Consider the following 13,317-nt stretch of genomic DNA (forward strand, 5'->3'; position numbering starts at 1 on the left):
AAGTTCCCTGGCTCTCTTGTTAGACACATGACTCTTTGTAATACCAGATTTGGAGGGCTCTGCCAGAAAAGTAAAGAGGTCATCACTTGGTCTTTCAACTGGCTGAAGAGCTAAATCATTCAATCAAATGTACGGTACACTAAAACATCTAATAAGATCCCAAATCAGTCCAGTCTCGGACCACAAAACCTAAATCCTGCAGAAAAAAACTGAGGGTTGACCTGAAGAGAGCAGAGGAAAGGATTCAGGACTCTGGATGATCTGAAGGAACCATCAGAGATCCCTCTCTGTACACTGCAACCTAGTAAAAAGGACTTCCCTGCAATTTTGAACATGCACTAAATAAATGTGATTATTGAGCACAAGATTATGCTCCTGCAATAAAAGATTTAACACAGGTGCCAGTAAATGTAGCCAGTTCTGCATCTACTGCAAAAATGTTCCTTGGTATTTTTAGACTAGAGAATTCTCCTCTAGAAGCACAAAGCAGATTGTTAGTTCTTATATAACATGATACACAGCTAGGACTGAACAACTGCGCTGTCCTGAGTAATCATTACAAAGAAGACAATTATTTAACAGCAGCAGATGTGAATGGGGGCATATCTGCTACCGTGATATCTTAGGATTAGTACGAGTCGGCACTGAACTGGGAACAAATCGGTTCTCGAGACATTCTGCAGTCAGTCAACAACAAAACCACTTCAACAAATTCAATGAAAAACAATGTCAAAAATCTTTATTTCTACAATATTCAGTTATAAACATAAACAACAGTATGAAAATAGACGTCTTTTTCCCTTTTGCAAAACATTTGAGATGTTAAGGCATGCGGAGCCTGACGTTCCAAAGCGAAACCTTGTGCTAGTTAAGTTTTAAGGTCCCATGAAATGAAGTATGGCTTGAATCTCCCTGGTTAAAATCTTTTTGTCATGTCTTTTTTTTTTTTTTTTGCATATATTTATTTTAAAAATCCCTTTCACCTCCTGTAAAGTGTCGAGTTTTTCCTAAATGGCTTACCCTATACTTGTTGTGATTGGGGGGGGTGACCCCGCCATCCCTGCTGATGATCACCACGGGATAACAACAAACACGTAGGAGAACCTGCTCCCATCTCAACATCCTATTTCACGTGACCAGAACAAAAATGACACTTCACGGGACCTTTACAAAATCTTCTGAACATTTTAACACATTATTACATGAACAAGTTAGGTGCCCACCCCCCCTCCCCACCCAAAAAAAAAAATTGTTCACACCAAGTTATCAAAAAAATAAATAACACAAAGGATTAATACTGTTTTTGAGTCATATATCAGTCAACTACTCTGCCGAATGAAAGTCAGCAATCATAAACGTTAAAACAGAGCAAATCCTACAAAAAGCTTGCCCAGACTAACGGTTTTTACTCCAAATTGTTAACCGTGAACAGAGAGAGTCGGGGTTTCCTCGGCTGCTGTAATGTGTCCTGCTGTTTCCTACATTCAGAGTCAGGGAATGTATTGATTATCCTACTGGTTGGTGCTCTGAGAGAAAGGTCATATTGGAAGACTTCAGCAGCAAACAACCCTTCCGGTTGGTCTGAAACGAGTTAGCATTGTAGTTGCAATCAGGACAAAGGCACACGCTGGTGTACAGTCAGAGCGACGGCCCGCGGCGGGGAGGCGAGCTCGCCAACATTCCCGCTTTAGACCAGAGAGCATCTTTGGTAATAAAACTGCTGTAGGCCTGTTGGTGTGAGAAGCTGGTTTGGTTTGAAACCCTTGAAGTCGTTACGTCCCGTATGTCACAGCACAGTCCATCGTTACAGTGTTCACCATTAGACATAATGATGCATCGGTAACATTTCTTTGTCAATTCAGTTAAAAGCACAAAGTTAAAACATGTCCAGTTGATTGTCAACCACTAAAAGGATCATTCCCCTAAACAGGGAAATAAAGATTTAAATAAATTAGATTTCTGGGACTCCTCAACAAACCATCTACTCGCGTCAAACAAAGAATAAGACTGTTTGGTAACTGGTAATACAATAATACAATGTCAACCTCATCAAATGCGCACACACACACAAAACACACACAATGCTTAAAGGATCAAGTAGTAGAGGCAAGTTATTTCTGGTAGCCCTTGGACTGAAATAGACGAACTAACTGAGGATGGAGGCGTCTGAGCTACAGCTAGGCTGGGGACTCAATGTTCAGTCAGGTGAGAGAAGCTAAAGAGAAACCATTTTGGTTTGTCCTCATTCTAGGACTTTAAAACACAGGCTTTCTTCAAACATTCAGTATCAAGGAAAGAAAGCCTGAGAGAACAAGTGGTTGCTGTAGGTTTCCTCCGTCGGAGAGAAGTCACTGTTACTGAGCGATGCAGTTCTCCCCCATGTCCTGTGCGTATCGATCCAGAATGACATTACGCAGTTCCTCCACGTCCCGCCGGAGCTGCTGGGCCTCCACCAGCTTCTTCTGCAGCACGTCTGGTTCCATCCAGTCCTCATCCTGCTCAGAAACTGCTGGAGGTGCTGGGAGAAAAAAAAACAAAACAACAAATAACTAGTTTATCTCCAAACACTTCCAGATGGAAAGTTTTAAATAAACCTTAGAATTTCAGCTGAGCTTACAAGTGAGACCAAGCAGCAGAGAGAGGTTGGGGTCCTGACCCCGGGCTCGCTGGGTCAGGATGCTGCACAGCGAGCGCAGGTCCCCCAGACAGGAGGCGATCTCTGAGTGCAGCCTCTGTGTGAGATGGGCCCCTGCCGGCTTCAGGACGGACGAGGCCTGGTTGGAGATCCTCTGTTCCGGATCGCTCATCTGCTCCTGCAGCGTCAGATTCTGCTCGATCAGCTCCTGGTTCTGGGCCGACAGCTACAGAAACAAAGAGTCGGACACGGAGACGTCAGGATCCACCCGTGTTAAGTGACTAGAAATGTGTAGAAATCAGAACTGGCTGAAAGAGGCATCAGCAGGTCAAAAGAATCACAAACATAGCAAAACAGAAATAGGTCATAAGATTCTTATACACACGCACACACATCTTAAATAATCTAAAAAAAAAAACCCCAAAAGTTCCACATTTTAAATTATTAGATATTATTAGATTATTTAGATAATTCTAGATGAATAATTGTACATATATATGGAGTTTCCCTTTCTGAAATAAGTGACAACATTTTTTTTAATGTTTTTCATGATAAGGCAATGTAGGTGAATATATCTAAGAAGTTTTGGGTTTCTTCCCAAATCTAAAGGAGAAACTTTTTTAATCTTCACCTCCTTCATGGCTGTGTGGAGCTCCAGGACATTCGTATCTTTAGCCAACACTTCTTCTCTAAGAGCCTGAGAGCTACTTTCTTCCTGTGAAATCTGCTCTTCCAACGCCTACAGATACAGAGACAACACAATATTAAAACAACTGAAAGCCCACAAAGACTTTGTGTCGTTTTGAAGTGAGAAATACCTGGATCTGGGATCCAAGCTGTTCCATCATTCGATGTTGCTTCTCAATAACCTGAAAGGAGAAAAACTTAAGTGTTAAAACAAATTTTGTCATGTCAATTGTTATCAGCATTTTAAGTGGTGAAGTCAAACAAAGTGGAGCCGGATTGTGAAATCGATGGAAAATGATCCAGTTCAACTCAGCAAGAGACTCAGACTGAAGCATAAAGCCTAAGCTCAGGTGGAATAATTTAAATTGAAGAATATTAATCTGCTAAAATTGCCTATTCAAAGTCCAGAACTATATTCAATTGAGAAACATCCTTGAAAATTGATCTTCACAGATGTAATTGCAGCCAAAAGTGGCTCCATACAGTACCGGTTCAGTGCACAAAACACATTTTTCAGATTGTTATGACAAAAGATGTACTGATTCAGTGCAACACATTTTTCTGATTTTTATGACAAAAAAACACTTTTTCCCACTACACACATTGCACAGTTATTTGCATAAGTCTATCACATAAAATCCATAATATGACATCTAAAAAAAAATAAATGCTTTAAATATTTTAGAAAGATAATGCCAGTCATCTTCAAAAATCCGCCGCTAAAGAAGCCAAGAGGAACACGCAGAATATTAAAATCCTTTGTGTCCCCACTCTCATGTGCTCAGGTAAAACTAAAAACACACACACCTTTTTGAGCCTCTGCTGCTCCTCTCTCAAAGCGTCATTCTCTCCTCTAAGCTTCTCCATATCCAGACACGGGAGTCTGGCTCCGTCCTCTAGGCCCTGCTGCACCCGCTGCTGCATGCTGATGAAGGCAGTAAACAATTCTCATTATGCATTTTCACTAAAGTGAGCACATAATTCACCTGCTCCTGGGGGGACTGACACATCTTGTACGTACTCTGTAATGGTTTTCAGCAGGTCTCTCTCCCTGCGTTTCTGCTCCTCCAGCTGAGCATCTTTTTCCTGGAGCTCTGAGCGCGTTTTCTCCAGAGTGGCTTCCAGTTCTCTAACTTTTTCTTCTAGCTGAGCCGCCTGCTGCTCAGCCTCTAATAGCTGTGAAAAAAGGGGACAAGTCATGTGAGTTCCCATTTATAGTCTACATACCTTGATTAATGTGCAGCAGCTATTTAGATTAATTAAAGTAAGTACGTACCTGCTTATTCTGACTCTGATAGTCCTCTAAGGTAGGCAGGTCAGCGAGGTAGCGCTCCAGAGTTTCAATACGCTGCTGGTTCTCCCTCTTCAGCTCCGCCTCCTTTTGACATTTCTTCTTCAGGTTGTTGATATGTTTGTCTCGACTGCGGATCTGCAGATTCAACCAGACGTGCAGCACAGAGTTATATGAGCAGTAAAAGTTACTACAGTCATTTGGAGCACACTCTAAACATGTGCTGGAAGCATAAATAAAGTCTTTTCAGTAAAACTCTCCAGCGGCTTTCTTTCATCTTTGCACTGATAAATTGAGAAAGTTGAAAGTTATACTCAACATAAAAATAAAAATAAATCTATTCCTGCGGTAAAGTTCGGGTGTGTTTCAAGTATCTACAGCTTTCTATACATCCTCCCCTTTACCCACTGAAGTAAAGTCGATGAAAACATATTGCTGTTAAAGAGGAAGGCCAAGTTCGCAGTTCTCAGTTCAGTTTCCTCGTAATTCTGCGGTTCCTTTGATTGCAACACTAGCGTTAGGTAGACATGTCAGATAAGCACCAACCCTTTCTTCCTGTTTCTTCATTTCCTCTGCGTGCCTCTCACATGCTTCCTTCAAACTCTCAGTGAGCCGGCGCGTCTCTGCCTCCACTGCACCGAGCCGGCGCTCCGCCTCGGCCTTCTCTAGCGCAGCGCAGTCGGTGCGCTCGGCAAACTGAGCTCTAAGGAATGCGTTTTCCCTCTGAGCCTCCTGCAATGCCACCATGTCACATCAGGGGATGAGAAACAACAACATAACATATAATTTGATGATGCGACACTGAAGCGGCGTGCTCCGACCTGAAGACGCAGCATGAACATGTCGCCGTACGAAGCCCCTCGACCCAGCAGGGCGCCGTGAACCTGCAGTTCACTTTCCCTCAGCCGCTGCTCCAGCTGGGCCATGTGCTGCTTCTGTCTGCATCGTCAGACAGAAGCAATGACAATGTTATTCACTGTTACTCATCCAACAATGAATAACAAAGCATGAAGTCAATAGACAAAGATTTCCTTCCTTCGTGTCCTTAAAAGAAAAGCTCCAGCAGGAATAGTGAACTTGTTAGAAACGCTTACCTCTCAATGATCAGCTCCTTCTCCTTCAGCAGACTCTCGCTGGCTTTAACCAGAGCGTCCCACTTGCCCGACTCCGAGTGCAGCGGCGTCGAGTACAGCGGGGGATACTGGCTCACGCCAGCATTCATCAACTAAATTAGAGAACAAAAAAAATGTCAATGTCATTGAGTTGAAGCTGAAATATAAATCAGATGTCTGCCAATAATTTACAAAGTCACATTTACAATCCTTTAATTTCACAAATGATTGAAGCTTCTTCACGTTATGATATTGCAGCACAAACTTCATTAAATAAAGGACATTTTTTGACATATAAAAATTAAGACTCAAACTGATTTTCAAAACCTTTGCCAAGAGACGAGTTGTCATGGCAACCAGCACATAGTTTACTCTCACCAGGTGCTGGAGGAATGTGTAAACAGCATCAGGCTCAAACCTTAACAATGTAAAACCTTTAGAGAATTTGAAACACTTAATGTCTTCTTTGGAATTATATTTCTGACACCAAACTGATATAAAGAAAGGTAAGATGCTCATAGATATACAAGTCCACCAATATGTGATTCTTTCAAAAGAATTCATCAAGACTATTAAAACCAGACTTAATTTCTTCGCTGTATGCTGTAGAGTTTCTTTAGGGATCCCCTAAGTCACTCAATGCTTCAGAACTCAGTGAGATGCTTTCCAAATTTGGATGTTTTGAGAAGAAAATCTATCTTAAACGAGTACCTTCATGGTCCTCCCCCCCCATAAAACTATCTTTCAGCTTTTCCAAACAGTCAGATAGTTTCACCAGTTTCCCATAACTTCAGATTTTAACATCGGCACAAATCAAGCAAAACATCTGACAGCTGGAAAACAAAGTCTTCCTAATATGCTTACCTGCATTTGTTCCACTTGTAGGCGTAAAGTTTCCAGCTGCTGTTTTTGGTGCCAGCTAGAAAGTTCACTACATCTGTCGTAGCTTTTGGGACTCGTGTGCTCCCGGAGCAGAGCTTGAGTCTGCAGACTGAGAGGGTTTGAATAAAGCCCGGCAGATCCGGCCGCGCCCGGCTGACTCCCCCTCTGATTAGAGGTTTCTGCGATTCCAGGGAGGCCGGGCCGTGCTTCGGGCAGAACCTTGTAGCTCTGGTCCAAACCCGCCCTGTACGCCTCAGACATGCAGTCTGCAGGGTCTCTAATCCCGGAAGTCTGTAACCTGAGCCTGACATCGGGACACAGCCCTCCCAACAGGGCCGACTGATTCAGAGTGGGCTCCACAGCGGGAGTGTCGAACCTCTGGCCCTCATCTAGCCTCGTGTGATCCGTGGGAAAAAGCGAGTGGTCCAGCCCGTTGACGAGGCTGCGGTAGCGGCTCAGGCAGTCCGGCTTGGGTCCCACGTGGTCAGCTCCCCCGCCCGGCTGGGCGTCCAAGTTGGGCGAAGAGGCTGATTTAGAGAGCGAGGAAGACTTGGATGTGGAGCCACTCGGGGTTCTGGAACCAGAAGATGACCTGTGACCCTCGGCTGAGGACAACGAGTCGTCCGGGCCGAAAGAGCGCGGCTTTGAGGCCGAGGCGCCAGCAGTGGAGGGCATGACATGAGCAGTGGGGATGGGGATCTGACTGCGGATGGGCTGGAAGGAGGGACTGCTGCTGGAACTGCAGAAATCTAAAAACAATACAAGGAAAATCAAAAGAAAATGACATTAGGTAGCGCATAAAAGATGACCTTCTTTCCACTTAATATAAAAGTAGACGTTTTTTAGATCATACCAGAGTAGGACTGATCTTCATGCTAAAATTTGAAATAATTATCATTTTAGTAAATAAAGTAATCATTATGTTATTTACTAAAATAATCATTAGTTGCAGCCCTATTACAGAGTACTAAGAAGTCTACTGCAGGTCAGTTTCTCTATTTTCAGGCAGCAGTAGATGAGCAAGGTTTATGGGTGGCCTACTTTGATGAGGTGTCACCTCTGAAAGAATTAACTGGCTCTGACTGACTCAACTCAGGGAATAGGCTTAGAATAGACTCACACCAAAGCTCTGAATGAATGCTCCATATTCGATCCCAAACAAATGCATCAGGTGTAAAACTGGATAAAGAATGTGAATATTTAAGAGGGTCACTCTGCTAGACATGCAAAATGTCTTTATACAAGAAGCTCAGACATCACATTAAGCACAAAGAGAACATCAGTGAGAAAGAAAGACATAAAAATTTAAAATAAGCCTGTAGTTCGGGATCACAAACCTGAGAGATCTGTTGAAGTCTGAAAGTCAGGAAGTCACTCCAACTCAGAAAGACAGTTTGCTGTGGCATTTTTCACCTAAATCGGAACTGAGGTTAGAGCAGCAGTAAAACGTGCCGAATCAAAACAGGAAACAGTCTTCTGCATTTCCAGGCACCACCGAAACTATCTGCGACATGTAGGTCGACGGCTGCGTGGCGAGCAGACCCTTCACTCAAATCTGTATTGTCTCCAAAAAGTCAAACTGGCCTGGACTGAGCTCTGAGCAAATGCACACAAACAAGCGTACGCAGGAAAGGTTAGGGGCATTTATAGCTCACCTCTCATGTTACAGACCGATCGGTGGGCGCCGCTTATTTAAGCACCTTGCCTCCTCCCAGCGCAACACCCATCACAACATGGAACATTTTAAACCACAACACCATTAGACTAGAACTTCAACCCTGTAACAGAATCGCAAGACGATCCAACGCATTTAAACAAGATGGAAAAATAACAAATTCAGCTAAATAAATCTTAAAATATATTAAGAAAAAGGCCTTCAGGCTCCACTGATTCATGACCGGCTAAAACAAGTCTAAACCGTTTTGTAACAAGTACTTTGGAAAGCGGTTTACTCAGCAGACATTCCTTCCGTTTGGCAGCGTATAAAGTAACCCAAACTCAAAGCTTCTTCACGACAGTTTCACATTAAAGCTTCCTCTGCACATTAAAAACAAGTCAATATTTTGGATTTAATACAGTCATTTTACAAGGGCACAGATGCAAGAGTCATGACAAAGCCAGTAAGAGATACTTTAATGCATTACTGAGAAGGAAATAATAGAAAGGCACCAGGGGAGCAGAGCAGAAACAGTATGAGCAAATGAGAAGTTGGTCTAAGTTGGGCAAACCTAACCTAGAGGTCAACAACCGTAACAATTTATATTTTACTATTCAGTTCATGCTTTCAAAACAAGAACTCATACCTGTTTCCAACTATAACTATAATCATCCACTAATAGGGTGTCCTCTCACTCAGTCAGATGCACTTTGAAGCAAACACTAGAATAATTTTTGTAATGCCAACAAATTCAGAGATACGATTAAACTGACACAACAATTTTTACTCCTTTGTTTGTAATAAACAAAGGTCATTTGATCTCTTTCCACGCTAATGAGAAATGAAGAAAAGCCTAATAAGCCAAATAAGGGAAATAGCTTGCACACGAATGACATCACAGCACTGAAGCCATGCACCTCTTCTGTCATTCTGTACAACTAATTCTATATAGAAAATTAATTACAGCAATTAATCAATTTTTATTTGTATAGCACATTTCAGCAGCAAGGCATTTCAAAGTGCTTTACATCATATCAGACACAGAAACACAATGCAACATAGAATCAACAATCAAAACACAACATCAAGTCAAGTACCATCAATAAATTTGTAATTCTTGGAAAGTTGCCTTGCTAGCCCAGACTTCAGATATCTGTTTGCAACAGTTATTTTACAACTTTAGACATCTCTAAAGTAAAGTAAGTAGAAAGATAATTCCTTTGGAAAATACGCATTAATTATTCCCTGACACTTTTCCTGGAAGGATGGCAGATGGATCAGTGATTTTTATTATCCAATGGTAGAAAAAAATGGCACGAATATCCATCAAGTTCTGTCAGAACTAGGTCCACATCACTGGGTTAATTTTTTTGCAATGCCGACCATTAGTGCCAACTTTGTTAAGATCTAACCTAACAGGCCAAATGTACTTCTGATACACCATCTTGTCTATTAATCTACCGTCTTTCCTGTGGAAACTGGAGCCTCCCCTCCCAGGGGGCCATTCATAACAAACCACATTTTAGAATAATATTTTTTCATCAGGTTCTAACAACAGAACCACCTCCAGAACAATATTTCCATTTAAAAGCATAATGTGTGGCAAAACAAAACAACGATCAGTTTCCACACCCAAGACAGGGGACTACTCCCTGTTCAGTTGCTGAGTAATGGTGTTCCAACAACTCATCTTCTCAACACAGCAGTGAAGCAGAATCTTGGATCAGGGGTACTTGGATCATTTATCTATTTCTATAAAACCCTTCGGCGTTAGATCACAAGCCTCTTCCCTCTCCACAAATAACCCAGTAAACAAGACAACAGATAAAATCTATTTGATTTCTGCTACCTAAAAGTGATGAGGGCATGCTAGCATCTACAGTAATTTACCAAGTACAAGTGCGGGCTGCTGTCTATGCCAGACAGTCTTCTAAAGAATATTACACAACACGCCACAGGGCTAAGGAAGAGCTATCAGAAGTCATCACCTTCCAGGCTGTCAGATGCTGAAGTGCCGATCCCGGTGTCCCCGCTGTCTGATGTTCCCGGCCGGCGGCCAAAACGGCTTTGGTACTTCTCTGAAACAGCTGCCGCCTGCCACTCCATGTCAGCGAACCGACCTAATGTGTGTTTGGATAAAAAGGCACAAAGACAGCAGAGTGTTACATCAACACGTAACAAACTGATGCACCATGTCAACATTTTCACAGCTGAGTGTCAACTTACCAGGGGATTTGGATTCAAAATATCTCTGTGAGGTCGTCATTCCATACAAGACAATGTCACCTGATGGAAATATACATGTAAGAAGCAAGTATAAGTACAGCAATACTGAAAATTTACCTTTACTTTTAAGCATTTCCTATATATATGCAAAAAAAGAAACTATACAAAGTATTCATAACTCTTGTCATGAATTCTTTTGAACATTTGTCATCATGTTCCAATCATACAATTCAATGTCACTAGCATGAAGGCCAACACAAATGAGCACACAATTATGAAGTGCAAAGAAAAAGCTAAATTTATTCACAGTGTAGCTTCTGAAAAGTGCGGTGTGCATTGTATTCAGCCATTTCTACTATTATACCTTTAAATAAAAGCCAGTTGCAGCCTCGTTAGCTAATACAAAGTCACATATGCAATTTAAGCATAAACCACATAGATTAAGTGAGGACCTCATGGATTTGGTAAATAATATCATTGGAAAAACAGAATCATAAAAACTAAGGAACACATCAGAAAGGTCAAGGATTAAGTTGTGGGGAAGTTCAAGTTTATAAAATAAGTTTGGGGTAATATACATTGAGCCAAAAAGCATTGTGTAGTTCATTACTAGAAAACCTAGCCAAGAAAGCCATGTTAACTTTGGAGATCTACAGCTCGGGTAAGAGAAGAAAAACTGGATTATGCACTCCACAAATGTGTTCCTTATGGAAAAGTGATGACCAAAACTGACCCAAGAGTCGATAAAATATTACAGGGATCAGGGGACATAATATTATTGCAACGTACTATATTTGGGTTTTTTGAAAATATCATGTGATTCAGCTGCTAGTGTGTTTACCAAAACATCAACACTTAAATTTAACACTTGGCTCTCAGGGTAAATCCTCTTTAAAATATTAAGCTTGGCCTCACACGGTGTAGCACGGTGTAAATTAAGAACAGAGTGGTTTTGTAACAGGACTCAACAGCTGTTCACAAGCAAGACTTTCTGTTCTAAGTTACAACAAAAATAACAACACGGGCACATGTCTTACATAATAGCCCTCACAATAACTTGTTCTCTGTATCTGGGTGCGTGAAGCTGTACGTTGTTTTTGACGAGCAAATATGACAAAAAGTGATGGACATAAACAGAAAAATAAACCGCCAGGAAGCTAAAACTAATCTTAATAAGTAGCTAATTCAGAAAGGAAATGCCTTGTTAACGAGTCAAAGCAGGCTCAGAGCTAACCACGAGTAACCGTAACTAAAACCGATGCTGTAATTTACTTAAATACATACTCCGTTCTTCCTGTCTAGACAAAAAGCCCAACATATAAAACATTTTTTGCCCTAGCGTAACATTTTTTGGTGTTCTGGGATGCACGGCGATGTTACCCCGTTTAGCTAATCCGTGATAAATCCGCTTCCGTCGAGCGAGCTAACAGCTAACTCAGCACTGCGATTTACTTGGCGAAAGAAGTTCCTACAGCTTCAAAATTGCCAAACAGCTTATGCGATTTAATTCATAGGGGAAAAAAACGATATATACACGCCTAAAAGCATTATGACTTACCCGACTTTCTACATGAAGAGAAAATGCATTAGGAAATCTCGGATAAAAGCTCGTAACTGATGCCGAATCTGTACCATCCACTACTGCTGCTGCCGTTGTTCCGCTAGCCAACGGTTCCTCACCAAGACAACCCTCAAGACACAATGGCTGCTCGTTTAATGTCACAGCACCGCCCGCGCACACTGCAATTGCATATATCTGTGAACGCGTTTTAGCATGCACTATAACTAAACAGTTAAATTACTATAATTTTATAGTGATTACCCTTCTATATATGTAATTTGTTGCATCTTTTAATATTGTAGCCAATATTTTAAGGTAAGCAAACGTGCATCTCTCGTTTGACTGAATTCTACTGTGAAACAAAACGAACAAACCCAAGCAAGATTTGCTGAGAAATCTAAAATAACATGCAAATTAGCTATGCAAAGGTTTCAAACGCATATTGTGATGATTTCTAAACAATTTTAACGAAATTGAGAAAGCTAAAAATAGTTTTCTGTTTTTATGTTGAATAGAATGTTAATGAAAATTAATATGTAAAAAAATAATAATAAAAAATGTACTTATCAAAAAGGAAAATAACTGGTATTGTAACGCATAGAATAAAAATTTCTTTGAAGACTTGTGGTGATAATGGTTGTGGGAGGGAAGGATCGGTGTTACCGTGAACCCTCTGAAGACACTCCCTTGTTGTGTGACACCTTCAAGAAGAGGATGCTGAAGATTTTGAGAAGAATCCGTCTTTGCACAATAATCTCTGGAGGTGGTACAGCAGTCCCTAAAACAGAAGCACTTTTCTTCATTAGCTTGTTTAACCTTTTCAAGTCACCTGATCTGATGCTGCTTCTCCAATAGATGATGACAAAAGAGGATTACACTCTTCACATCAGATTCTTAAATTGTAAGCAGCAATAAAATATTAGCAACCAAAACGTTTTGTAAGTGGTGTAGGGTGTAATATTCTTGAGAGAAGGCGCACAAAAACCAAGGGACTAAAAATAATAAAATATTCATTACATTTTCTAAACAACATAATAGTCATTCAGTCTTTTTATGTCACTCTATACCAAATTGCCATGTTGGACTTAAGAAGTAGTGACCACTTTATACCTTTTTAAGTAAGGAATGTTACTATCTACTGCAGGGCATTCCATACCAACTGTGTTGATTTGAATTGTTCAAGGAAATGTTCTGTACTCACTTTGATAATAGACGATTTAATGTAATTATCTATTGTCTGCTTAAAGTTTACCAAAAGATTATAAG

General features: G+C 41.1%; 1 protein-coding gene across 2 annotated transcripts; it reads right to left on the reverse strand.

Moving 5' to 3' along the window:
• Positions 1–937: 937 nt before the first annotated feature.
• On the reverse strand, positions 938–12,178 carry cep85 (centrosomal protein 85). Of its 2 annotated transcripts, XM_044116463.1 has the most exons (14): positions 12,049–12,178; positions 10,491–10,550; positions 10,253–10,384; positions 6,590–7,356; positions 5,708–5,838; positions 5,435–5,552; positions 5,160–5,345; positions 4,599–4,751; positions 4,344–4,498; positions 4,130–4,247; positions 3,454–3,504; positions 3,267–3,374; positions 2,618–2,861; positions 938–2,518 (listed from the first exon to the last, which is right to left on the reverse strand). In XM_044116463.1, the coding sequence occupies exons 2-14, from the start codon at positions 10,528–10,530 to the stop codon at positions 2,355–2,357; spliced, it is 2,367 nt and encodes a 788-aa protein (XP_043972398.1). In that variant the 5' UTR covers positions 10,531–10,550; positions 12,049–12,178; the 3' UTR covers positions 938–2,354. The 2 variants fall into 2 exon arrangements, with proteins under 2 accessions (XP_043972398.1, XP_043972399.1); XM_044116464.1 differs by lacking the exons at positions 10,491–10,550; positions 12,049–12,178 and adding an exon at positions 7,945–8,020 and having other exon boundaries at positions 10,253–10,380.
• Between the last annotated feature and the right edge of the window lie 1,139 nt (positions 12,179–13,317).

Source organism: Gambusia affinis, linkage group LG05 (assembly GCF_019740435.1).
Source record: "Gambusia affinis linkage group LG05, SWU_Gaff_1.0, whole genome shotgun sequence".
Taxonomy (NCBI): domain Eukaryota; kingdom Metazoa; phylum Chordata; class Actinopteri; order Cyprinodontiformes; family Poeciliidae; genus Gambusia; species Gambusia affinis.

Bases quoted from the DNA above. Each gene is read 5' to 3' on its own strand.
- cep85 (XM_044116463.1), bottom strand. From the start codon at position 10,530: ATGACGACCTCACAGAGATATTTTGAATCCAAATCCCCTG. The intron at 5,553-5,707 runs GTAAGCGTTTCT...CTGACGATGCAG, and splicing joins AAGGAGCTGATCATTGAGAG to ACAGAAGCAGCACATGGCCC. The intron at 2,519-2,617 runs GTAAGCTCAGCT...TTTTTCTCCCAG, and splicing joins TCTGCTGCTTGGTCTCACTT to CACCTCCAGCAGTTTCTGAG.